At 31.2% G+C, this 25,530-nt stretch overlaps 2 protein-coding genes across 6 annotated transcripts in view; one reads left to right on the plus strand and one right to left on the minus strand.

Moving 5' to 3' along the window:
* Positions 1–25,530, plus strand: part of nonC (serine/threonine-protein kinase Smg1) — an 89,044-nt gene that overhangs the window by 31,915 nt on the left and 31,599 nt on the right. The window lies entirely within an intron of this gene.
* On the minus strand, positions 21–24,813 carry mAChR-C (muscarinic Acetylcholine Receptor, C-type). Of its 2 annotated transcripts, none has more exons than XM_074141290.1 (6): positions 24,603–24,813; positions 2,470–2,841; positions 1,725–1,841; positions 1,281–1,389; positions 913–1,074; positions 21–453 (listed from the first exon to the last, which is right to left on the minus strand). In XM_074141290.1, the coding sequence occupies exons 2-6, from the start codon at positions 2,736–2,738 to the stop codon at positions 163–165; spliced, it is 948 nt and encodes a 315-aa protein (XP_073997391.1). In that variant the 5' UTR covers positions 2,739–2,841; positions 24,603–24,813; the 3' UTR covers positions 21–162. The 2 variants fall into 2 exon arrangements, with proteins under 2 accessions (XP_073997391.1, XP_073997397.1); XM_074141296.1 differs by lacking the exon at positions 24,603–24,813 and adding an exon at positions 24,382–24,522.

Genomic DNA, 25,530 nt, shown 5'->3' on the forward strand with positions numbered 1-25,530 from the left:
AGATCTTTGTGAAAGATCTACTATTTTTCTAATTACTTCATTAGAAGACAACCCTCTCCGATTACAGCTTCTGATCAAGTTAGTTGGATGTAAAGCGCGCTTGAATAGGCAGGCATACTTTACTTTCTTCGACGTAATGTACCAAATTTAAACATTGGTTTGTTAAACATTAGTCTGTGGATGAGCCAGCATTTTACCAGTAGTGATGGTCATAACACTTCCTTGTTGCTCTTTATTTTTACAGCGCATTAATTCTCTAACTGCTTCTTTGAATTCAGCATTTTTCCAAGCGTAAATTAATGGATTAAGAGCGGAACCACTTAGCGCTAGACATAGAACTGCTTTGTAAGCATTAGAAGAAATACGATCTCGATAACCAACTGCTTGAGCCGCGGCTACTGCTAAAAATGGCAGCCAACATATCGTAAAGCAGCCCATAACTAGCAATACTACCTGAAACATTAAGAAAACAAATAGTACTTCAACATTTGAACTGACCTAGTGTAGTAAGTTCGTAAAAACAATTCTAATTTAATTAACATTGTTCGCTACATCAAAGATTTAAAAATATAGTGCCTGTTTCCGCCAATTATGTTTCATTAATTCGGGGCCCTCCTGCTTATGTATAGTTTGATTTTTTATCCAATTTGCATGTATTTAACCAATCATACAAAATAGGATTCAAATATATTGATAATCAATTCTTCCGAGTTTGAGAATTATCAAATAATTTTTTGAAAATCTGCTTCAGTTACCCAATTAAACATACGTGGCTTCTGGCACTTATTCATTAAAAAAATAAAAGTGCAAGTTAACAACACTAAAGGCACAAATTTCTTCAGTGTTTTAAGGTTCAAAAAAAAGAATTCTATAATGCGATGGCAACTTTAGAAAAAAAAAAAAAAAACTCACTTGAAATGATGGTTTACATTGATGACACACGTTTGTACGTCTTAATTTTTCTGCTTGAATTACAGCCTCATGCCATATTCTTGTATAAATAGCTATCATAACTGACCAAATTATCAAAAATGCTGGTAAAAGTACTGCTATGGTGTAATATCGAGGTAGGACCTTTTAAATAGTAAAAAATAAAAATCATTATGAATGTTTTGTAGTAATATTTGTTTAATAATGACTTTATTTGATGGTGTGTGCTAGATTTTTCTTTTTTTGTAAATATTATTTTGAAATAAGTCTTGAAAGTTAGTCAAAAGAATTGCAAATTAAAAAAAAAACTGTTTTATGTCATAGATTTAAAATATCATTGTTAATATTACCTGTCCCAATTCGCAGACACTTGCTTCCTCCCAAGTATTCCAGTATATGGGTACTGTACTAATAACAATTGCATTCAATAATGCTACTAATAACACCCTTCTAACAACTCTGCAAATAAATTAATTCAATATCTTAGATTTTTATGATTATTTTGTCAAACATTAAACATTAGATACTACAAGACCACGAACACAATAAATAAATAACATTAGGAACCGATTTTCATCCTACCATTTTCAAAAAAATATATTTTAGTGTAACTTTCTAATGAGAAAGAAATAATATAAAATGCTTTCATTCTTTCTCATTTCATTTTATGCTACGGACATTTTTTAAGTATTTGGGAAAAAATCTGTATAAAAGATTATTTATGAGAGTACGGTTTCAGTCAGCAAGTCAGTTTTCTGGAAGATTAGGATTTTTATAAAATTAATAAATCTTACCTTTTAGTCATCAGACATTCATATTTGAACGGATGTACAATGGCAAGATAACGATCAAATGCAATTGCGGTTACGTTGAGAATTGAACAGCAGCATGCTAACAATACAAATACGAACCTAAAAAAAAAAATTTAGGTTAAATTTTTATGTTTAAATCATTAAAAATTATTCAAATCATTAATTTTTATTAATTTTCACGAGCATATTAACGTTTTTCATCTTGATTTATACACTCCTCACTAATGAAATAGCCACTGATTGTTTCGATTAGTTGTTCAGGAACAATCATTATATATATTATATAAATAGTTCAGTTTTGAACAGATATTAAATAAATTCATTGATAGCTTTAGATTAAACGGAGAAAATAATTTGAATGATTTAAGTTTTTTGTTTATCGCAGAAATAAATTTTGCATTCTTCAAATCATAAAAAATTCCACTGATACCATTTAAAGTCCGCCCAAAACTGGGAAAACCCTCGATATTATCGACTTGCATTGTATGTAGTTGCATCGTTCAAAATTATAAGTAGTACTATGTGTTGAAATGTTGCGTACTATATAGTTTTTCGAAATTTGTAACTTATCGAGTGCCCTCCAACTATATGCACCGCCATAGTTGCATACATAAATTTAATATTCTTTTTAGTTATTTGCAAATTTTGAGTCACTAAGCATATTCTCGCACCATGCATCATAAATCCATAATTTATCATAGATTTTCTTTTAATAGCAATTGATTACCTAAGTATACAGGTGGTCTTGTTGACTGATAGTTGTGGGAAGACTGTGAAAGCTATGTGATAGGGCAGTGTTAGTCCTACTAAAGTATCAGTGACTGCTAGACTGAGTACAAATCTATTTGACATGAGTCTAGAACTTCTTAAAACGTATACAGTAAACAAGTTGCCGCATAAAATTGTTACAAATAGTATTGAATCAGCTGCCACCCATGCCCATTGTTCTGGGGTATGGTGGCCGCCTAGGCACACTGCATCTTTTTTATTGCACATCAGACAGTAGAAATCATTGGGCAGTTCATTTTTATATTTAGTTTAAAAATTTGGAATATTCCCTTCACTTTCTCCTCGTCCATATCTCCTGCTGCTCTCCACTCTGTAAAAAATAATATTTGTTATTAAAATAGATTCATATCTTTTATGTGTAATCAGGATTTAAGTATAGGAAATAATAGCTACTAAAAAATATTTAGTCAATTTCGTATCGTGTGTTTAGACAATTTTATGAATATATATCACTTGACCAACTTAAAACTATCTATTTTTAATTTCTTTATTGATGAGATGAAAACCTTTCCTTAGAATGGTTATTTATTAGAGATTACCGAGTTCTTACGTTAAACCCACGATAGATTATTCAACAATAAGTAATGTCTCGTTGCTCCTCTGCTCCAAAGTATTCTTCAATGAATGGTGATTAATTTTTTATCAAAAAACATCTTACACCTTAGTATCAGAATAATTGTTTATTTAGTTAAATCCTATTTTAATGGACGTTTTCTTATATCCAAGGTCATTATCAGCATAACAAACTTAAATGACATTGATATTAATTACGCATACATTTCAGGTTGATTATACTATGCGAAATAACTTTGCTACGAGTATTTGCACTTACCTTCTGGTAACATTAAAGTTATTTATCATACATTCTTATGTTACTATCACATTTGAAAAATATTGAAGCAAAATATTTAAATAAAACGTAAAATAATTTGTAAAATAAAAGGCATAAACAATATTACACGGTAAAACTAAAATTTTTAAATCATTGAAGTGCCAATCTTACAATAAGTATTGCATCCACAAGAATTAATTTAAATGAAATGTAAAATTGTAATAAAAATAAGTATTCTAAAAGTTTATAAAAGTAATGAATTATTTTGAAATTTTAAGAGCGTCCACATCTGTGGTCCTTGGTGCACTGAGTCCCCTCAATGCTCTGCCCCTCTTCGGACAATGTTCATTCGTTACAGACAAAATGAACCGATCTAGTGAGCTCCTGTTAAAAATCTTACTCATAAAAGTGTATTGAAAAGACATAAAACGTTAATTTAGAAAGGCAAAATTTAAAAAATAACGGGGAAAGAGTAAAAAAGAAAGTGTATCTACAAAATAAAATAAATAATTTTGTTGAGGAAATAACAGCTATACATAAAAATGGTAACTATGTTGATCAATATTTCATGTTTGACGTTAAAGTAAGGATTTATATATATATAATTAATTATTAGAAAATTACCAGAGTGAAAGTGCTGACAGTAAACTTAATCCTCAGTCTGATATTAACTTGCAAAAGTAATTATACGAAATAATATGTGTGTTATTTTAGTTCGTTATGCTAATAATGACCTTAGTCAATTATTTTCACAGTCGAAAAATTAAGGAATAAAAATTTATTATTATAAAAACAGTTATTCTGACGCAAAGAAAAAAAAAAACATTGGATTTTAAAAAATGTATCAGCTTTCAAAAATAATAATTCTAACTTTATGAAGGTACATATTACTTCTTAACAAAATAAATATATAATAATAAGTAAATAATAATATATTATTATTATAGTAATAAGCAAAAGCAGAGGCAAATGCATACTTATTTGTTGGTTTTCCTTTTTGTTTATTCTTTTAAGCAGCTTTATTTCGCTTATTTTATTTTCGTCTGAAAGTTTTGATTGACATCTTCCATTATATTATGGACGGGTTCAGAACCCTTCCGACATTTCCACTTCATATTTATTTTTCTCAAGAAAGGAATAAAATCATTATTTTCATTTTTATATTTGAAATAAATCTATTTTGCCCTCCAGTGTAAATTTATTTAAAGTTTTATCGCTTGTGAACATTTTAATCCAGATAGTAACTGCACTGTATCCTAAATTCTAAAGTATAAAATTTAAATTTTTTTTGGAACTTTATTTTATTGCGAATTTTACTGGACATAGACATAGTTTCTAGTTTTAATCATATTTTTACATTTAATATTTTATGTTAATTTTAATATTTTAATAAAACGGACACAATGAAATTTAAAACGAATTTTGTAATATTTTTATTAACTGGGATACTTTTTTGTTCACTATTAAATGATGAAAAATGCGTCCAATATATTTTTCTCATAATTATCTTGCAGTTTTAAACCATTTTTCGTGTTAAGTAGAAAACACAGTTAAAACATTAACATCATTCATAAATTTCCCTAAAGTTATTTTTAAATTACACACACACACCTGTGCCACAATTGAATGAAACACGCTTTTCATGTTCTGAGTCCATTTAAATGTGTATTTAGCTGGAAACCCGAATTGACAATTTGACATGATATCAAAAGTTTCTCCTTATAAGCTTGAAAAACAGTGGTAATTGAAAAAATGAATAAGGGATCCCTTTGTATTTCAGTTAAAATAAACAGAAAATATTTAGATGGTTAAAACTTATCAAAAAGTTTCATAGTAGTATGAAATTCAATCACATCTCCATAAGGTTCACAAAAAAATAATAAATTGAGAAAAAGTTTAGGACGATTTCAGGCATTGAACTGAATTGAAAAGGCTATATTGTTCTTAATGAATGTAGAAAGAAGTGAGACTGGTATCAGAACAGAATAGATAACAAGTAAATTTTTAAGTTGCATCTATGTTGGCTAATCGAGTCCAAAGTAACCCTCCAGGTTGCACTTGTTGCACCAGTAGCAATCTATTGAAGTAAGCATGCGCTTTGACTGTGACATACAGAATATACATTTTATATTCGACCCTGATCTCTATTCTCTATTTTATAAAACATTATATCTTTTTATATGTTATATGTATATCTATTTATACGTTCAATGTTTTATATTGAGAGATAGTGTTGCTATCAACAAAAGAGCTTAGGAAAAATTTATTTTTTATTTAAATTTGCAAGTTATCGTTTAGAAAAAATGTAATCTTTCTCCAAGGCAATAAAATTTCTAAAAAATAAAATAAACTTGGCAAGAAAAAAAAATCTAATCCAAAACTTAGTCCTTCAATTATCGTCTATCCGATGGGTAGTTAAGATATATCTTTAAACACGCGATCTCATCGTCAATCACCACTAATCATCCAATTTACCTTCACTATTAAAGTACTATCTTTGAAGATTTAAGTCCTATAAATAAAAAAGTCATTGCCCTCGTAAATATTTTTTGTGCAACCATAAAAGTTCTCTGCGGATAAGTTGGAGTTGGAAATAAATGCAACTATTCTCCATATCGGGAAGTTGTTCTTTGCGAATTATTTTAGTACTCATTATTTGCTTAAAAGAGATAAAAAAAAAAAAAAAAAAAAGTTTGCGGCCAACACAGTTGGCCATATTTCTTCTATAGGATGGTCCTATTTAAGTCTAATGAGTCTCCAACATGGTTAAATGGAGTGTAAGATGGATTTATATAGGTCTAGTGAGTGACCAACATGTTTAAATATGAGTAAATACAGTCCTATACAAGTCTAGTTAGTCGTCAGCATGATCAAATGTGATGTAGAAACTGCATTTATGTTTACAGATATTGCCACTAGAGTTCTCCACCGGATGCAGTAGATATTAAGCTTACAGCCTATTTTAATGGCGGCTTGCAAGTCTACAATATGCCCATTTCTCTTTTATCAATTTCACCATTAAAAAAAATAACATTTCTCAAGTTTTTTGTTTTTATTAACGATAACTGTGTAAAACATTAGGTATTATTCCAAAAGAAATATTATTTATCGTATTTTTAAAAGGAAATTTTTTTTTCTTGCTTAATTCAAAAGTTTATCAAATACCTATGGGAGAAATGTTGAAAAAAAAATGTAAATTACTAATTTCATTGAAATTATTTGGTTTAAAGTTTTGGCCAATCGCAATGTAGTATGGTTGCAGACTGTGGGCAGGTCTTGCCCATGTCTAGGGTAACCACGCCCCGTCCAATGAAAACCAGTTATGGCTGATCAAAGCGTATTAACAATGGTGATTCACTTATTTTTCTAAATCTTTTATTTTTTTCGCATATTTTAGTAACATTTTATGTTATAGAAATGATAATAATCTTCCGTAAATAATGAGAAAAAATGCCAGCAAATTATTTTTTTTAAAAATCATTCTAAATTTACAAGAAATTTTTCAAGTTAAGATCGTTTTCGGATAGTCTTTGCCAATATTCGACTGTTTCACTTTACTTTCTCATGATAAGAATCTCGTATGAAAACTCACATGACTTTTTCTTACTATCATTTACGAATATAAATGAATTTTGTTGTATCTTAGAATAGTATCATAAAAAGAAATAAGAGATCAAATTAATAATAATGTTGAAAAAATTACAAGCCAAACTGACATTCAAGGTTAAGTATGCCATTAGATCAGCTTCTAATGAATCCGTTTGGCAAATTCATAGTAAATTACAGGAAAAACCTTTCCTTAAAATTGCACTTCCGGGATATTGATTTTCTTTCTTTTCGGAAGTTTGGTTAGAAATTTAATAATTAAATACTTGCAGGTAGTTGAACCTTCAAATATCTAAATAAGAGTTACCTTTTTTAACCCTTCGTAAAATGAAAGTATAAGATGGTCCTATTGAGAGACCAACACGGTTAAATGTGAGTGTAAGGGTAGTCCTATGTTGGTTTAGTGAATCGAATCCTTGTGAAGTTCAAGTCTGTAAAAATTAATCGAAAAGTTTTTGCTAGAGGCAGAAAGGTGGCCTCGCCAAAATGTGGTCCGAACCAATTGGTTGAAAAGTCTTATAGTGAGTAATTAAATTAATTTGATTAACGATTAAAATTAAATTAATTCGGTGATTAAAATTAAAGTTCAATTAATTTCTCAGATTTAATCACAGTTTTTTAGTTTGATTAACGATTAAATTTGAAATTTAGTTCACTAATTAATTGTCATATAATTAAAAAGTACGATTAATTTCGCCGAATGAATTCTGATTAAAATTTTAAACTAATTAATTAAATTTATAATTAATTGTTTTTTTAATCAGTGCCCATCTCTGATGCTACGTCTTAGGTAGGCTTAAAGATTGAATGAACACGGATTATTTCTGAACTTCTACAATTTGAGGCCCTCGAATAACTACTTAATTAATTACATGAAAATTTTTTTTAAAAAAAAGAATGTTTGAACTTGGCATATTTTTTACATAGTTCTACTTTTCTTCATTTGATGTTAAGGCTCACTAATGATGTCGCCTGGTATAGGCGTAAGGAGAAAATAGCAATTAGATTATCTTAATAAAATTTGTGCTTTATTTGGAAAACAGGGTGTCTTGACTCTTCTCGTTTCCTATTTCTATTGTAAATGTGCCACTTTCTTTGTAGCCATTTCCTTTTCCTTTTGATGTAAACACACTGTTTACTTAAGCTGAAGAGAACCACCTGGGGCTATGTGGCTTCAGGTTTATTCACCTTCCATTTTCATTCTTGGCACTTGCATCATACTCTTCGCCAATTCTAATTTAGTTTGTTTTACTCCGTAAATAAAATACGATTAAGATAGTTTATATTAGGGATAAGTGATTTAACGGATTTTTTCCATTGGATTAATGTAGCCTTATTTTCTTTTTCTACTTATTTTTACTTGTTGTTATCGTACCCTCGGAATTTTTATAAGTGGGTACAAAAATATTGGGTTACCAGACATTTTTTTGTTGTCGTTGTTATCTAAGTATCTAATATAAAAACTGGGTTATCTTTCGATATTAATATCAGTATATATTTTTTTTATAAGTTACCTCGTTTTATCACATGAGTAAAATTAATTTAGTTTTGTTTAGAAAAAATAGGAATTCCTTCGTCACTGCTCGTCACCATGCAACTTATTCTTCGTGTTCATTCTAATTGGCAAATGTTTAGTCAGAATTTCATTTCAGCCACTTCTTCTTGGTTATTCTTGCGGATACTAAGGTGATCTCACCTTATATAACATCTACATTATATGAATGTTGTGTGAGCCCTACAGAGTTAATTTTGTGCAAGTTCTTCGGTCAATTTGTGGAAAATACGCGACTCTTAAGGGTACCACCAACAGCCTTAATATTTTTGGCCATACGTCCCACTTTACAAATATTGTATGTATTTTTTATACCAAATTTAGCAAAAAAAAAAAATTAAAATGGTATTTTATTGCAATATCCCCCCTCTTCCGCTCAATAAAGTACAACTAAATAAAATTGCAAGAAAAAGAAAGCTCCAATTGGAAGCGCGATAAATTAGAAGTCAGGCGTAGGTCTTGAGTTTAAAAAGTGTCCCATCCAACAGTTTCTGCAGCACACTGTGCAATGATGGGCAGGGTTTTTTAAAAAAAAAAAAATTGCGAAAGAACGTTGTCCGAAGGCCGGCAGTTAACTGAGAGGGCTCTGGACGCCAATGACCTTAGTCTTAGTTGTTGACGACTTAAAACTAAAAATAATTACATTAAATTACTAAAATTTTTGAATGTTCATAAGTAGTAACATTATTTTAGCGTATTTTATAACCTATAAACATTAAATAAACATGGTGAATTTGGTTTAAAATAACAAACCGAATTTATGTTGAGATTGTTTTATTTGTAACATTCTTTTGTCACAAAGTTCTAAAGAACAAGTTAATTAATCCGAGTTATAAATTTTAATTAAAGGGTTATTCACTTCTGTTGTCAGGTCAAAAGAAAGTTCGTGATGCTACTGTTAAAATGAAAGCCCATCATTTCTAATTATATTTCGTAGAAATTATTGTGCCGTACGTTTTTTTTTAAAAAATAATAATGTAAATAATAGATTTTTGTTGTTGTGAAACAAACTATGTTTATGATATGTAAATATCTTACTTATTTTTGCGCACCTAATTAGCTTTCAGGAAATCTCCCAAGGATATATTTGTTATTAGCTACTTTCATTACACGGGTATGTAATGAAAGCAGCTAACAACATATCGCTATCTCTGTCACTGACTAGACATAATCTCATAATAGAAAGAGTACAGTCAAAATAACTTTATAAAAAATTTGTTAGGGGAAAGGAAATTGAATTTACTTTTGATATTCTTATGTTTATTCGTATTGCATAATATATTATTACTTCTAGAATTCAACATTTAAAAGTAAGATAGTAATTACTTTAATTACAGTAATGAAATCACAGTTCATATTGCAAAAAATTCAGAATCTTTGTTAGGATAAAGTAATCACTTGTGAGCACAGTCATCATGATAATTGGAATGTTCTTCTACCAGCATTTTTAGTAAGTTAACTCAAACAGGTTAGGAAGTGACCCATCTTTGTATAATATATCTTGTCACAAAGTTATATAATACTCGTAGGTGTCTGATCCAAGTGTTAACTTACAAGAAATACTTTGTAATTGTTTTTTTTTTCTTTAACATCAGTACAGTTTCAGCCTCTGGACATAGTTCTCTCGTTACAGTCTCTAACCATCACCGGACAGTGAGCTAGGAAACGCTTCTAATTAGGGCCGGCAGCTGATTTTAACCCGAACTTGACAGTTTTTAAAGATACTTTAAAAAAAAAAAAAGATAGCCTAGATTTTTTTGCCATGAGATGCTTCATGCAATAATTTAAGAATATTATCCAAAGAAGAAATTATTTCCAATTACATCAAGCTTTTTGAGGTAGCCACTAGGTTTATCTTCAGCACTATGAAACATTTTTGTCAGAAAAGATTACACTTGTGTTTAAGATGAAATATAATTTAATTTCTGAATTATTTTTGCCTTACACTGATTAATTAGCAATTGCACATTGGTTTTGATTGTTTCATATAATACTAACTTTTTATTTCTGGTTTTATAAAAACTTGTGTGTTAACCTCAAAGGTTAAATAGTTTAGGTTCAATTTCATCATTCGCTTCATTTTTATTTATTCAAATATTAGAAACAGTGAAAAAATTAAAATAAATAGATTTGTTCATTAATAAACATTAACTTAATTTTTATCAAAACTATAAATTCAGTGTTCTCAAGCAGTCGTAATCTCACGTCTAGAATGATCTACAATGGTCTGTCTGGTTATATATTAGTCATGATGTAATTACTTTTTTAAAAAAAAGTTAAGTAGTTCCATTTAGCACTTTTTTTAATTAAAAATTAGAACACTCCGGAAAGAACAGTCTCGATAACACACCTACATTCCATTTCCAGATAATATTTGCCATTTGATATAAGACCTCCATGTTTTTTTTTAAAAAAATCCAGAACTATATTAATTTGTTTACATTGTTTAAATTAACCAATAACCTCCCTGAAAAATATAACCAATAACCTCCTATTATAATTTAGTCAAAACGTGATTTATACCTAAGCGTAACACTTAAACCTCTGCCATAGTCTTTATCCCAAAAAATGTATTGACAATAATAATTAAACCTTTTTTAGTTTTATCTCTCTAGATTCATGTTATGTATTTCTTTTTTGCTTGTTATAATCTCTTTATTGACAAACCTTCACTTGGAATGTTTACTCTTGTTTATTGATTCCAAAAATTGATTTTAAACAGATTCACTGAAATACAACGTAATCATTGGAGGGAAGTGTGCGCCACCTACTCCTTCTTCTACAATCAGTGATCCCTGATAGAAGTTTCATATTGATTTTTTAAAATATTGTATTTTTATTTTCAAGCATCAGTTCCCTGTTTTTTACTTAAATCATTGCCAACCTATTTAAAAAAAAAAAAATCTATTTATAAAATGATACTATTTTCAATACATTTGGAATTCGGTTGGAATAGGTGATATTTTCCTGCTTTTTTCTGAAAGAGCACTTTAGAGTGATCGTTAACTTTCGTTTTTATACTCTGATTTAAGAGTTTCGACTCTTATTTCAGTTCACAACATTATGTTTATTTAGTTAAAATATTCTTTAAGGTACTGTGTTCTGTTACTTTTCTGAACATTCAATTTTGTTTATTATTACAACTATTTGAAGTGTTGGACATTTTTATTTCCTTAATGGATGGTTACGGTTTAGAACTTAATTCTGAAATTAAGGAAGTACTAAACTGTTAAATTGCTTAGAGTCTTTGTCTTTAAAAGAGTTACTTTACATGAAACATCCTGTTGGTCCCACTGAGTTTATTTCAACAGAAAATGCCGTTATACACTTATTTTATTTCTGCATATCTATTTAGAGAAATAGCGTTTTGAAAAAATGTCTAAATGGCTGTAAAAAATTTGATTTAGACAATAGATTCGCTCGTTTTATTCTATTTTCTTTTTTGCTAGCATTTCAGTTCGTTTTAAACATTCAATTTGGAGATCGATAGATAATACAATTGGAAGTGAACCTGATAATGTTGTACACCACTCTCATGTTTTTAGTTAAAGTCGGTTTCATTCTTATTACTTCATCTCTCCTGACAACACTCATCATTTCCTTACGTGACAATTTTTTCTACTTTGACTTGCAAGAAGAAGTATTACGATCTTGACAGTGTAGTCCTCTGAATACGAAATAAAGAAAAAAAAAACATATTTTTGTAGCACACGGTCTTGGTGAGTTAACAGAATATCTCGTAAAAACGATAAGTTTATCTGTCGTTTCTGATTTTGATGGAAATGCGTCAATCAGAAGTTCCACTTGGCGATTATTCAGGTTGTTCTTTACTCTCTCAGGAATGGCTCTGATGGTCATCACGAGAGCATATCAAACCACGTCCATTTTACCCACATAAACAGCTCTGCGATCCAATTCCGATTACCCTAAACTAGATAAGGATTCTGTCTTAACGTCTAATCTCTTAATCTGATATCTTACACAGTTCTCAAAAACTTAACTCGCTGAGAAAAATACACCCTGTAATACCAGGGATGAATAGGAATGGTTAACTCAGTCCTAATTCTGGTCTGTATCACTTGCTCCGTTCGAGATTGGCGAAGTGGCGTGGCCACCGTTGAGGAAGAAGCATTAACTTGCTTTGCTTCTTTGAAACGTCGAAAAATCTTGGGTTTCGCTCTGGTGCATACCACTCACACGCACTCAGACTCCCTCATTGTACACTTTACAGACCTCAAAACCGCCGTCGTTCTTCTAAATCGCAATGGATGTGATAGCCACTTACTGTACTGATTTAACCTATACTAACAAACTCCTTAACAAAAACTTACAGTTTAAAAAGTTAAGTATAAGGGTTGATTAAACGCCAAAAGGTACACAAATCAGCAAGTACCCAACATTTCATTAATACTTCATTGATATTATTTAAGTAATTTTACCGCATTAATTTTCATTAATATTTTTTAAGAATTTATTAGATGTCACATACCCTTATGCTGGCCATTTTCATCTACAAAATATTTGTTCAAGTAGCACACCATTTAACTTAGATTGACTGTAATATCTATTTATCTATAATAATCAAACTATTAATTACAGGTGAAAAAGAAAACGTTATAAAAATAAAAAAATATGAGGCTTAAAAATTCAAAAAAATTTTTAAAAAATGCTTACACCAACATACATCAGTGATTTTGTTTATTTATTTTTATTTTTAAATAAAAATCGTCGGTTTAAGTTCATTCTTCGATTAAAGTAATTGTTATTTTATGTAGTAGTCAATCTGGCTTTATCGTAAATAATATAGTTGTCTTCAATTACATTCTCCATCTAGGTGTTCTTCCCACAATGTTGTGTATATGTAATATAAAGTAAATAAGATATGCATATTTTTAGGACAGCTAATTATTCCAGTATTTTACTATAAGTAAAATTAGGGGAACTAAATTAAATTACAATTGAGAAATGAATATATAATTTTGAATAATCTACTTGTTATTAACTGTGTGTCATTGTGCTCACGAATATTTCGGTAAGACGAATTCAAGACTGAAATATTGTTTTAAATCCTCCGTGATTCAAATTTAAACAGTAGCCGACTCTAAATTTGTCTTTTTCTAATTTAACATGCATGTATATGTGACAACTTCAGAATAAAGGGCACATTAAAGAGAAATCAGAAGAATAATTTGGAATAGAGTTAAAATAAAGTACCTATTTATACGAAGATATAATATACATTTTATCACAATTATAACTATTATGAATGAACTGGCCAGCATAAGGGTATGTGACATCTAATAAATTCTTAAAAAATATTAATGAAAATTAATGCGGTAAAATTACTTAAATAATATCAATGAAGTATTAATGAAATGTTGGGTACTTGCTGATTTGTGTACCTTTTGGCGTTTAATCAACCCTTATACTTAACTTTTTAAACTGTAAGTTTTTGTTAAGGAGATTTTTGTACCTTTTGGATAGATTTTCCTTTTTGTCTATTAGCAAAGTTACGCCTGCTTTACAGATTTTTTTAAAATTTGGAATAAGCTATTCTATCATTATAACCTGATAAGGTGTTAAATCGGAACCGTAATTACCACTAGAGAGATCTTTTTAAAGAATGGTTATAGTTGCGGTCCCCAAACCATCCTCAATAACCATTTTTTGGAGAAAGCGTTTTGAATAAAATAGGAAGGTATTTGTACGTAAATAGCAAAATTAAACTGCGATTTCAGTACTTCCTTTTAAGAGGAGCAAGAAAAATAAACTGCGATTACAGTACTTCTCCCTAAAAGGCAAAGATTTTGAATCGAACGACAATTCATTGATGTAAATCGGTTCACTCATTGATAATTTTAACGATTGCAGTACTTCCTCTTAGTAGGTGTAAGAGCATGATGGCACTTCACAGCCACGTAGAGGAGCTTTAATCACTTCTTCGTGCTAAATTTTATCAAAATCGGACTAAGCTTTGTAGAAATATTGGTAATAATAGTTTTAGAAAGGGACTTATTTGGGTGGGGCGAACTCCCCTCCTTATGAGGCATAGCGTCGAGACTTTTAAAGTACAAATCTGTACAAAATTTCGATTCGAATGACACTTCATTCATGAAAATCGGTTCACGTGTCGATAATTTGAAACGATTGCTATACTTCCCCTTAACAAGTGTAAGAGCAGATCGTCGCTTTATTGTTAGGTAGGGGAGCCCTAACCCTATCATCCTACCAAATTTTATCAAAATCGGGCCACGATTTACAGAGTAATTAGTAATAATAATTTTGGAGGGGGCCTTACATAAAGGGGGCTAACTCCTCTCCCATTCGATGCACAGGGCCGAGACCCCCAAAAGGCACATCTACATAAAATTCCCAATCGAATGACACCTCATTCATGAAAATCGGTTCACGCGTTTAGGCGCTACGTTGTTTACAAAAAAGGTAACAACAAGAACAACAAGAACAACAAGAACAACAAGAAGAACAAGAACAAGAACAAGAACATTTTTTGAAAAAGCGGTTTTTGCTCATTTTCGGCAACTTTTTTCTCGAAACCTATTAGATCTGGGTGGTTGCAAAAAAATTACAGTTATGAAGGAGGGTTTGGAGTAAGATTTAAAGAAAATTTGGGAATTTTATCTTTTATAGAAAAAGAGAAAAAAATTGTCAAAGTTGGGTGTTTTTCAACGTTACGCTTTTTCGTGCAGTTTTTGATGGTCAACCCTTATACAACTGTCCTACCGGACAGTTTTAACTAGTCGAATAGTAAATGGGTTTTCATATTTTAAAGTACTTAGGAACATATTTGTGAACTCTTTAACAAAAACTTACAGTTTAAAATGTTAAGTATAAGGGTTGATTAAACGCCAAAAGGTACACAAATCAGCAAGCACCCAACATTTCATTAATTCTTCATTAATATTTAAGTAATTTTACTGCATTAATTTTCATTAATATTTTTTAGAATTTATTAGATGTCACAGACCCTTATGCTGGCCATTTTCGTCTACAAAATATTTGTTCAAGTAGCACTGTAGATTGACTGTAATATCTAGTTATTTATAATAATCAAACTATTAAATACAGGTTAAAAAGAAAAACGTTATAAAAAATAAAAAAAAATTATGAGGCTAAAAAATTCAAAACTTTTTTTTATAAAAAAAAATGTAATATGTAATATAAAGTAAATAAGATATGTATATTTTTAGGACAGCTAATTATTCCAGTATTTTACTATAAGTAAAATTAGGGGGACTAAATTAAATTACAATTGAGAAATCAATAATTGTTGTTGAATAATCTACTTGTTATTAACTGTGTGTTATTTGTGCTCACGAATATTTCGGTAAGACGAATTCAAGACAGTAGCCTACTCTAACTTTGTCTTTTTCTACTTTAACATGCATGTACATATGTGTGATTTATCATAATTATAACAAAAAAATATAAATGAAGTGGCCAGCATAAGGGTCTGTGACATCTAATAAATTCTAAAAAATATTAATGAAAATTAATGCAGTAAAATTACTTAAATATTAATGAAGAATTAATGAAATGTTGGGTGCTTGCTGATTTGTGTACCTTTTGGCGTTTAATCAACCCTTATACTTAACATTTTAAACTGTAAGTTTTTGTTAAAGAGATTTTTGTACCTTTTGGATAGATTTTCCTTTTTGTCTATTTTACAAAGTTACATATCTGCTTTACAGAATTTTTTAAATTTGGAATAAGCAATTCTATCATTATAACCTGATAAGATGGTAAGTCGGAACCGTAACTACCACTAGAGAGATCTTTTTAAAGAATGATTATCGTTAAGGTCCCCCAAACCATCCTCAGTAACAACTTTTTTTGAAAAAGCGTTTTGAATAAAATAGGAAGGTATTTGTGCGTAAATAGCAAAATTAAACTGCGATTTCATTACTTCCTTTTAAGAGGAGTAAGAAAAATAAACTGCGATTGCAGTACTTCTAGGCAAAGAGGCAAAGATTTTTTAATCGAACGACAATTCATTGATTTAAATCGGTTCACTCATTGATAATTTAAACGATTGCAGTACTTCCTCTTAGTAGGTGCAAGAGCATCAGCAATGTAGAGGAGCTTTAACCACTTATTCGAGCTGAATTTTATCAAAATCGGACTAAGCGTTATAGAAATATTGGTAATAATAGTTTTAGAAAGGGCCTTATTTGGGTGGGGCAAACTCCCCTCCTTATGAGGCACGGCGTCGAGACCTTTATAGTGCAAATCTGTACAAAATTTCGATTCGAATGACATTTCATTCATGAAAATCGGTTCACGTGTCGATAATTTGAAACGATTCCTATACTTCCCCTTAACAAGTGTAAGAGCTGATTGCCGCTTTAATGTTACGTAGGGGAGCCCTAACCCTATCATCCTACCAAATTTTATCAAAATCGGGCTAAGATTTACAGAGTAATTAGTAATAATAATTTTGGAGGGGGCCTTACATAAAGGGGGCTAACTCCTCTCCCATTCGATGTACAGGATCGAGACCCTCAAAAGGCACATCTACATAAAATTCCGAATCGAATGACACCTCATTCATGAAAATCGGTTCACGCGTTTAGGCGCTACGTTGTTTACAAAAAAGGTAACAAGAAGAAGAAGAACAACAACAACAACAACAACAAGAACAAGAACAAGAACATTTTTTGAAAAAGCCGTTTTTGCTCATTTTCAGCAACTTTTTTCTCGAAACCTATTAGATCTGGGTGGTTGCAAAAAAATTACAGCTATAAAGGAGGGTTTGCCCTATATTTTAAAGAAAATTTGGGAATTTTATCTTTTATAGAAAAAGAGAAAAAAATTGTCAAAGTTGGGTGTTTTTCAACGTTACGCTTTTTCGTGCAGTTTTTGACGATCAACCCTTATACAACTGTCCTACCGGACAGTTTTAATTATTGCAGAGGCTAGTGTATTCTCTGTTGTTGAATGGTTAAATTTACCTAAGCTCGAGATTTAAATTAGAGAGCTGCAACTGAGTAGTGGACCTGGTTCGAATACCGCATCGAGAACCATAAAGTCTGTTTCTCAAAGTGGTTTGCAAGTCCTTCAATAAAGCTTGCCGTCATTCAGGATAATCATAATCATCATAATCATTCAGGACTAATCAACTTCGTAAGTGATGTCCCAAAGGTTTTATTTTATGTTTTTTCGTTTAATATCCTTTACACAATCCAATCATTGCTAGCCAGAGTTTAATACTATATTTGACCATGGAATAATGTGGACATAACGGCCACTAACCGTTCATTGTGTCCGGTTTACTACCATCGCCATAATCGCTCAGAACACCATGAACCTGAAGTGGGCGAGAGTTGCCCTTGATGCTACAAAATGAAATGCTATTTCTGTTCTTCCCTTATCTTATTGTGCCAGTACCGCTCGAGGATGGAGCGTTTTCTATCCTTATGATTATTTTTGTAACTTTCTAAATTTAATTTACAACTGCCTATTGGCAATAAGTAAATATGTTAGTAAATATATTACGTAAATATATAAACAAAATTACTTGGAGGTATTGAATGAGGGCCATCGAACGATGAGCTGGCTAACACAGGATGCCCTTTCCTATCACGCGAACAGAAGATCGCGAGGTCATTGATGAGTCTTCGAGAGGGATTCGAGGGAAGAGTAGACTGGGATAAGATAACGTATGGGTGGATTGAAGTGTCGTTTGGAATGTTATCGGGATTTGGCTAGGTCAAGGACAAAAGCGTTATTCATTCAGTGTAAGTAGTCTGATTGCTAACGCCGTAAGGTCAGTTAATGTTGGTGCGTTGGATTTTAGATTGAAGGGATTTAAACGCTTCACAGTACCGTACAGATCAAGAATTGTGGGTGGGAATTGCGCGTACGACAGTGCTCCGACTCCCCGAAGCGCTATTTTCTTCTTAACAATTTTTTCTATTTTCATTTTATTTCACAACAAAGTGGACCACAAAAAAATCACCTCTCTAGAGATATAACTTTCGCAATCATTGATCTAAGAAAATTGTTCCAGATTATTTATTTTAGTTTAGTTTCAATTAATTTAACCTAGTTTAACAGCCTTGCCGACATTGAATTAGTTGTGCCAGTTCATTTCACTTGCATGCCTAGCTGCAACCCATTGATGTATTGCGGTATATTAACTAATCGCCTAAACTTTTTTTTATTAGTGATTATTGTATGTAAATATGGCTGTGTCCACTTTGCTGGTCAGTTTTTAACCATCATAGAACATGTGTTTTTTCTTTTTATCCGATGTGGTCAGTTTTTCATCCATTATCAGATTTATAACGAGAATTTGATATCATTTCTTCTATTTCTTGGATCCGAGAAGGGATAGGAATGAGCCGTAGCGAAACATTAATCATAAAACAGACTCTTTACTTTAACGATAAATAATCCTAATCATTTACTTAAATATTTGTGAAGATAATTATTCCCAAAAATGCGTAATTATTAGATTTCAGTGGTTTTCTTTTAATTTAAGAGATGAAAAAAAATTTTAGTGGCTTTAAGCGATTATTTATTTATTTTTTTAAAATTATAATTAATAAACGGGTGGAATCAATCGCCTCATATCTTATCTATTGATTTGTTAGCATTATTAGTCGTACAAAATGTCATTCCATAGGTAACCCCCTTATTATTTTAATTACTGTCAAATTAATTGATGATCGATCTATTTTTTTCAACTTCCGTTTTAATATTGTAACCAAAATTTTTTCTTATTAACAAAAAAGTGTTTTTTAAGGACTTCTTAATGTTTTTTTAAGGAATTTTTAATCTCTAAATTAAAATATACTTTTTTTAATTTAGAGATTAAAAATTAAATTAAATTAATGAGTATTCATTAATTTCGTAACTTCTTTGTAACACTCTACTTGAAAGTAGTTCAATATACAACTAGAAAAATCTGAATTTTATCCTGCTTTAATTGGACAGTACATCCGGAGCTTCTCGTTTATAGCGTTCTAGCGACGCGTAGTAACTACACGGTTGGTCGTAGTTGAGAGGATTTGTGAATAGGATTTTGGATTGAAGGGATTTTGTAGGATTTTATAAGGTTAGGATATCCCCAGTATATTTTGTTTCTGTACGTCCATAGTTATAGAGAATAATAGTGTTAAATTTGTTTTGTATTCAGTTTTCGAACGTTTGCCTATTCGTTTTTGGGATCAGGATGGCCGTAACATCATCGGTAAACGTGAAGTTGATGGTTAGCAGGATGTAGGTGTGAGGTCACCCATTTTTACTGTTTAAAGGAAAGAAATCCAGTTGCTCCCTTGCGGAGTGATGGTCACTAAACTCTTGATGAGGGAGTGAGAGATAAAAGACAGAGGGTTGCCCTTGAGTTTCTTATTCCAGAGCCGATCAAATGCCTTCAGAGGTAACCCAGAGATGAGTCCAAACAATTGAACTAAACAGAATTGTAGTTACATTTAAAAATGGCAGTAGGCAAGCTTACATCGACGATCACACGGTGAGGTTCGAAAACATATGTGTAATAGAAACGTTACAGATAATAGACAAATTCTCTACAATTATCCTATGAAATCATCTGCTGATGATGGCTGAAAATCCAAAAATGGTAATAAACAAAAAAAAAACATGAGGGCTATGGACGAAATAATTGTACGTAAAGTTTTTAGTATGGACTGCATCCAATAGTATCACTAATTACAAAAATGTATGTCTTTAAGTCTAATTATATGTGGAACAAAGATTTCTTTATAACCTATATTATTTTAAATTTATAAATCTCTGTGTGTTTAAATATATGTATTACTTATTTCTGGGGTATTGGCCCGAACTGTAGTTAATATCGATCAGCCATCTAAATTAATATTGCAATATCCTTGGAACTTATTCAAGGTTCAGTACATATTTCTGTCTATTGCCTTTTGGTGTCTAAGTTATACTTTAATTTATTGCTTACCAAGATGTGGCTGGCTATTAAGCTGTAGGGAAATATTCCGTTTTTAAATTAAAACTCAATTTACTTAAAAATTATTAAAGAAAATTCATAATGTTTCTTTAAATTCGTAATATCTTGGACCATCTCGATTATCTCTTACTGTAATTTACGTGATTTATGTGTGAAACTTACTTGCTAATTAGGTTTTAACCAAATAACACTTTATTAATAATAGAAAAATACATAAAGAGTAAAGAATTTGAGTATTTTCTTGGTTTGGTTGAATTTGCCTAACGGAAGGTTAAAAAATTAGAATTTCTACTAAAAGAGATTGTTCACTTTAGTATCACATACGAGGGTCGTTTGAAAAGTCCGTGCAAAGTCAGAGAGATAGCACCACTGGCGCGTATCGAGGTTATGTTTAGTTAGTAGCATCTCTTGGAAGAACACACACCAAGTTTCAGCCAGATCGGTCTATTTCTTTGTGTTTGGCATTCGTTTGAATCGAGGAAGTCGAGTGATTTTCAAAAAATGGACGAAAAAGAATTTCGTGTGTTGATTAAACACTACTTTATGAAAGGCTAAACGCCTCAGGAGACTAAAGAGAAGCTTGATAAACATTATGGTGACTCTGCACCTTCGATTAGAACAGTTTATAAGTGGTTTCAAAATTTTCGGAGTGGCCATATGGGCACAAGTGACGCTGAACGTTCTGGACGCCCTGTTGAGGTTACTACTCCAGAAATCATTGATAAAATCCATGATATGGTGATGGATGACAGAAGAGTGAAGGTGCGTGAGATTGCTAGTGCTGTGGGCATCTCGAATGAACGGGTACATAATATTTTGCATCAACATTTGGACATGACAAAGCTATCCGCAAGATGGGTGCCGCGATTGCTCACGCTTGACCAAAAACGAAATCGTGTGAAGTGTTGCAAGAACGGTTTGCAGCTGTTCCAGAAGAATCCGCAGGACTTTAAGCGTCATTTCGTCACTGTGGATGAAACATGGATACATCACTACACTCCTGAGACCAAAGAACAATCTACGAGTAAACAATGGGTTACCAAGGGGAAATCTGCGCCAAAAAAGGCGAAGACCGTTCCTTCGGCCGGAAAGATTATGGCGACTGTCATTTGGGATTCGCAAAGAATAATCCTCATCGACTATCTGGAAAAGGGTAAAACTATTACAGGAGCATATTATTCATCGTTATTGGACCGTTTGAAAACCGAGCTGCAAGAAAAACGCCCACGATTGGCCCACAAAAAAGTCCTTTTCCATCACGACAACGCACCAGCTCACACCTCAGCAGTTGTGGTCGCAAAATTAATGGAAATAGGGTTCCAACTCGTTTCATATCCCCCTATTCTCCAGACTTGGCTCCCTCGGACTACTATTTGTTCCCCAATATGAAGAAATGGGTGGCGGGAAAAAGATTTTATTCAAACGAGGAGGTGATTGCAGAAACGAATGGCTATTTTTTAGACTTGGACAAATCCTATTATTCGGAAGGGATCAACAAACTAGAGCAGCGTTGGACGAAGTGTATAAGCCTAAAAGGAGACTATGTTGAAAAATAAAAAAGGTTTACCCCAAAAAATTAAGTAGTTTTTATTTTTGCACGGACTTTTCAAACGACCCTCGTATGTTCACTTTAAGTGCAACTATAGCAACAATTAAAAATAATATATTCCAGCAAAGTGATATGTCTGCTAGTTTTCTTTAATTAAGTTCAGTCTTTTGCATTATACAACATGGCGTTTATAGAGATGGCCAATTAAGCGTTTGATCCAATAAAATTGTTCTTGTGTTTTGGGGTTGATTGGGTTAAAAGCTTTATTGTCGTATCTTCTGGGAATACCTAAGCGAGAAGTAAATTTTTCATTTTGATTTATGTTAACTTATACACGCATTACTAATTAAATGAATAAATAAATAATTTAAAAAGTAAACAAAAAAATACACTAAGAAAACAGAGGTCCTCAAAATGGATGTTTCATCTGTCTGTTTACAATAACTTCTTAGAAGGAGTTAATGAAAGTAAAAGGAAAAAATAATAATCGTAAAACGGGAATTGAATCAATCGCTTATCTCTCTCTTGATTTGTTTACATTTTTAATCGTGCAAACTGTCATTCTTCATTATTTTAAATAATATCATAGTAATTGTTGGTCTTTTTTTTTTGCAATTTTTAGTATCTTAAAATGTTCCATTGCAATCCCATAGTTTACAACACTGGTTTATGCATTCTAATCTCTGAAATCCGGCTGTCACTATAATTTTTAATATTTTGTTTAGGTCCTACCTTGTGATTGGACAGTTAAGTTTTAGTAAAAAATATTTTGACATGGAATGGCACCTTAGTGAAAAAAAACAATTTTCAAAGTAGCTTTTAAGTTTGTTTTCTGTTTTTATAGCCTCGTCTACTTAATTATTTTTTTAATGAACTCACTATCACAGCTCAGCGACCTAACATTTTCTTGACATTTCTACTTTACTCGATGCAAAAATAAAATAATAAAACATTTTAAACTCATGCTAAATTGTGTAATATACACAAAATTACTTATTTATTTATTTTTACTAATAATTTTCATTATAATTGAGATTCTTATATATAGAACCACAGTAGCCATATTTTTCAATTCCAAGTACATGATTAAATTCTGATTCAAGGAATCATCTATATTATTGTTACTTCCTTCTTCGTCAGACCGACACACAAATTCTCTTCCATACATTCTTTTCTATCAATTTTTAGCGGCCAGACTCCCAGTTTAAAGCACGCCATTATTTTTTGGTTTAACTTTAAATATTTGAAGGTCACTATATTGTTCCATTTTTGCAACCTATTTTTATTGTTCGATATCCCTGTTTCTTTGTTTTTTCACTATTAATTTTATATTTCTAATAACAAACGAGCAGACAGCCTGGAGAAAACACTTGTTACCCATAGGAAGGAGGTCTACACTCTTTATTTGGAAAAAATTATCCGAGAAAATTCATTTGATTTGTGTTATGAGTTTTTTCCTCTAAAGTTTCAATGTAAACATTGTAATATACAACAGTTTTCTAAGACTTGATTTTAGGCGTTTCTCAGCTCCTCTCCTTTAAAAGCATTACTTTGATATGAATCTAAAACTAGTATTGAAGCTTTGGTAAAGATTCCAAGCTAGAAGCAAATCGTAAAAGTGAATCTAGATAATTATAGTAAAAAAGGAGATGGGTGTATTATTATATCCCTGACCTTTTTTTTTTACGTTAAGATTTCTGACTTGTAAAGCCGATGGCAGAAAGAAATCTTGGTGATTAAGGTTATGGCTTTGTAAAATACTTTTTTTCTGAATTTGAGGTATTGAAATAATGTAAAAATTTATAAAACAAATACTACATTTCACTAATTTATTTCTCTTTTAGTTGTCATTCATTGTTGACTGATTGATAAATCTGTTTTGCGTTATTGTTGATAAATCTTTCCTATTTGATAATAATCCAGTCATTTCTATTTTTATTACTACACTCGATGGGTAAAATCTTTTAAATGTTTAAAAAATATCGTGTGAACATGCTCACGACATTTTCTTAAAATTAATAGATGTTCTACTAAAATAATATTTAACTTGTACGTATCCACTTGTTTAACTGTAATAAAATGTTATGGTTGAAGAAAGCTCACTCAGAACTTCGCTAAAATAAAAAAAATGCAAAAATCTAAAAAATAAATACAAAGGGGGCATTTACAGCTGACAGATTTTCTTTAATTTCAAAAATGTTCGTGCATACTTAATTCCTATTAATACTATGCAGGTAACGAAATCATATATTGCCAGCTTCTTACCTTACACGAAGTGCCTTTATGCGAATTTTTAATAACAAAAAAGTGATCAAATATAAGTTATTCTAATAATAAACAATTAGTATATACCTAGGTTTAGATAAAATAGAATGCAGTGAACTCCTGGATGGCTGATTTGTTCTAAGAGTTAATTGTCAGGTTCGATTCAGGTATTAATCCAAATGCCAAACAAGTACGGCTACTTTTTGGAATTGAGGGGAGCCTCAAAACTATATTTCCGGTTAAACAGTTAGGAGAATTTTTTTTTTGTGAAGGCTTATTTATAATTAAACAGAATTATTTTTCTTTACCTTGCTACTAAAAGTATCCTTAAATAATCCAAAAAAATAAAATGAATTACTAGGCCCGTACTTCTGCACTACAGATCGTAACACTGAACAAAAATGCAAGAGCATATGATAGCGTCTGAATGTTCCCAGCTGATGAGCAGACACCGACTGGTTTGTTCACTTGTTTGAACAGTGCTTCTATCCACATCTCCCACTCGCCCCTTCTAATATCAGTGTTTTGGGCCAGCTAGTGCAGAGTTCCGTGCCCGTAGGTGCCACGGTACTCGGGTGGAAAGTGTACGGTTATTTTTAAATTGAAAATAGTTATTTCATTAGACAGAAAAAAAAAAAAACATTTTCAGTGTGGAAATTCCAAACTTCGGCATGACTTTTCGTATTTCTTTTCGACCTATCAGTCCGACTTTATAATATATTCAATGGAAATAATGTATAATGGCCTTCAAGAATGGTTATATTAGATACAAGAAATGGTAAACCCCAATTACCTACTTTCTGTTTTTCCCACACATGAGGATGCTATCAGGATTAATGGTCCTCATCAGTAGACTTATAAGATCTATTTTGTATTAGTGCAAAGCACACCACATTAGTCAAAAAATAAACCAAAAACTTTACACTACAAGTAAACTGAAAAGTTATATTCTACTTATGTACCAAATGATTCCCGATTTTATAAATTAATCTTTACATTAATATGCATTAAAACGGAAAAGATATTGCAAGCGTATATCGTGAGTTTGAAACAAGATGCCAGCCTATAGATTTTGCTGTTCCTAGAGAAACTTCCAATGGTGGACACAATTGGCTGTAATAATTAAAGAAAAAAGGCTCCGGGCCCTTTGACTTAAATATATTAAATTGAGAATGTAAGTGGGTAGCACTCTGGACTTTCTCGCAGAAGTTCCTGGCAGCAAGCCCTTACCATAGA

This window comes from Rhodnius prolixus, unplaced genomic scaffold (assembly GCF_049639745.1).
Source record: "Rhodnius prolixus isolate KJV_2025 unplaced genomic scaffold, Rpr scaffold_1, whole genome shotgun sequence".
Classification (NCBI taxonomy): Eukaryota; Metazoa; Arthropoda; class Insecta; order Hemiptera; family Reduviidae; genus Rhodnius; species Rhodnius prolixus.